At 40.7% G+C, this 1,328-nt stretch overlaps 1 protein-coding gene across 9 annotated transcripts in view; it reads left to right on the plus strand.

Annotated features, from left to right (window-relative positions):
* Positions 1-1,328, plus strand: part of LOC113235559 (TBC1 domain family member 24) — a 191,146-nt gene that overhangs the window by 46,346 nt on the left and 143,472 nt on the right. For all 9 annotated transcript variants that reach the window (XM_026471309.1, XM_026471293.1, XM_026471300.1 and 6 more), the window contains exon 3: positions 974-1,176. In XM_026471309.1, coding sequence (XP_026327094.1) covers positions 974-1,176 — 203 coding nt within the window. The remainder of the gene's footprint in view (positions 1-973; positions 1,177-1,328) is intronic.

Here is a 1,328-nt window from a genome sequence, read left to right on the forward strand (position 1 = left end):
TTATTATTATTTATTATATAAAAATTATGTACAAAGTTAGATATTTTATTCTCAAATAATTAGTATTAGACTGTTTTCAGGATAAAATACATCGTATCGTGTAACACATTAGCACATTTTTTAGACAATATCCTTCTTCCAATCCTTGGGTTTATCCTACATTTTTGTAACACCTTTATTTAATAGTAAATACCTAAACCATTTGATCTAGCAAAACATTTTTCTCCGCTTCTCCGCCAGTAACTCGCCCTAATAAAAAATCTCGGTGCGTTTTTCAGCATCTCTGGGCTCGTCAAAAAAGACGTCATGGTAAACAAAATGTCTTCATATAACAAATGCTAAAAGTAAAAATATTCCGAACAAGTGGTTACGTATGCAAATACGAGACTTTCGTTATGCTGGCCTATCGCCAAAAGCAGCGAATCGCCTCGCTATGATTTTATAACTATTTTTATACCACACTTGTACATATTTATTAACTCTACATTTTAAATGATGTTTACTAGACGGAATGCCAACTAATTTTTAAATTTTTCTTTAAAACAGTATGTTCATACTTACACGTAACACTTAAGGTTACGTGCAAACAACGTCCGTTGTTGTACGTCACAGATTTTATTACGCTTGCATTATTTTAAAAATTCGCAATATTGTACTATAAAAAAATCTTGCAAGAAGTAGCAAAAAATAAAAAAAATCAGCCATGAGTTCAACGTTAAATTAAGCGGTATATCAGAACCCGATAGCGCGGGGAAAATAAACAATCGAAGTGTGACAGCGTTGGGGCGCGCTATCGTATTTTCCGGAGGCTGACTGGCAGTGCTGCCGGCGCGCGCGCACCGAAAGCATGTGCCTCGCGTCAACAGTGCGATGTACATAGAACCGGCCGCGTTTCGCGCCCCCAGCGCCGAGTCGCTCGCGCAAACCGACACGCCGATCTGGACACAGTGCTTACCATCCCCGTTATTCGCAGGCAAGAAAGCACCACTCAAAACCTTCGAGGAGATCCAGCCTCTATTGCAGCAGGGCCGCAAGCGGGAGCTCAAACCCCTCATCAGAGAAAACTCCTGGCCTATCAATAGCCCGGTCCGCGCTCAACTTTGGCCTGCGCTCTGCCGACAACACCAACATGGAAAATCGATGCTGGACGGATTCTACTGGGACATGGTCACACAGGTCAGTGCTCTTTACTTTGTGCATCCGTTCTCAAGTTGTACAACACTCGCAAATACGAAAGAAATTTATTAAATTTAACAAAAGACGTTATCTCGCGAAACTGGCAGGTTAGTAATCTTCAAGGTCACATGTATTTACTTAACGCAACGTTG

The sequence above is a fragment of the Hyposmocoma kahamanoa genome, unplaced genomic scaffold (assembly GCF_003589595.1).
Source record: "Hyposmocoma kahamanoa isolate Upper Pololo Valley unplaced genomic scaffold, ASM358959v1 102, whole genome shotgun sequence".
NCBI lineage: Eukaryota > Metazoa > Arthropoda > Insecta > Lepidoptera > Cosmopterigidae > Hyposmocoma > Hyposmocoma kahamanoa.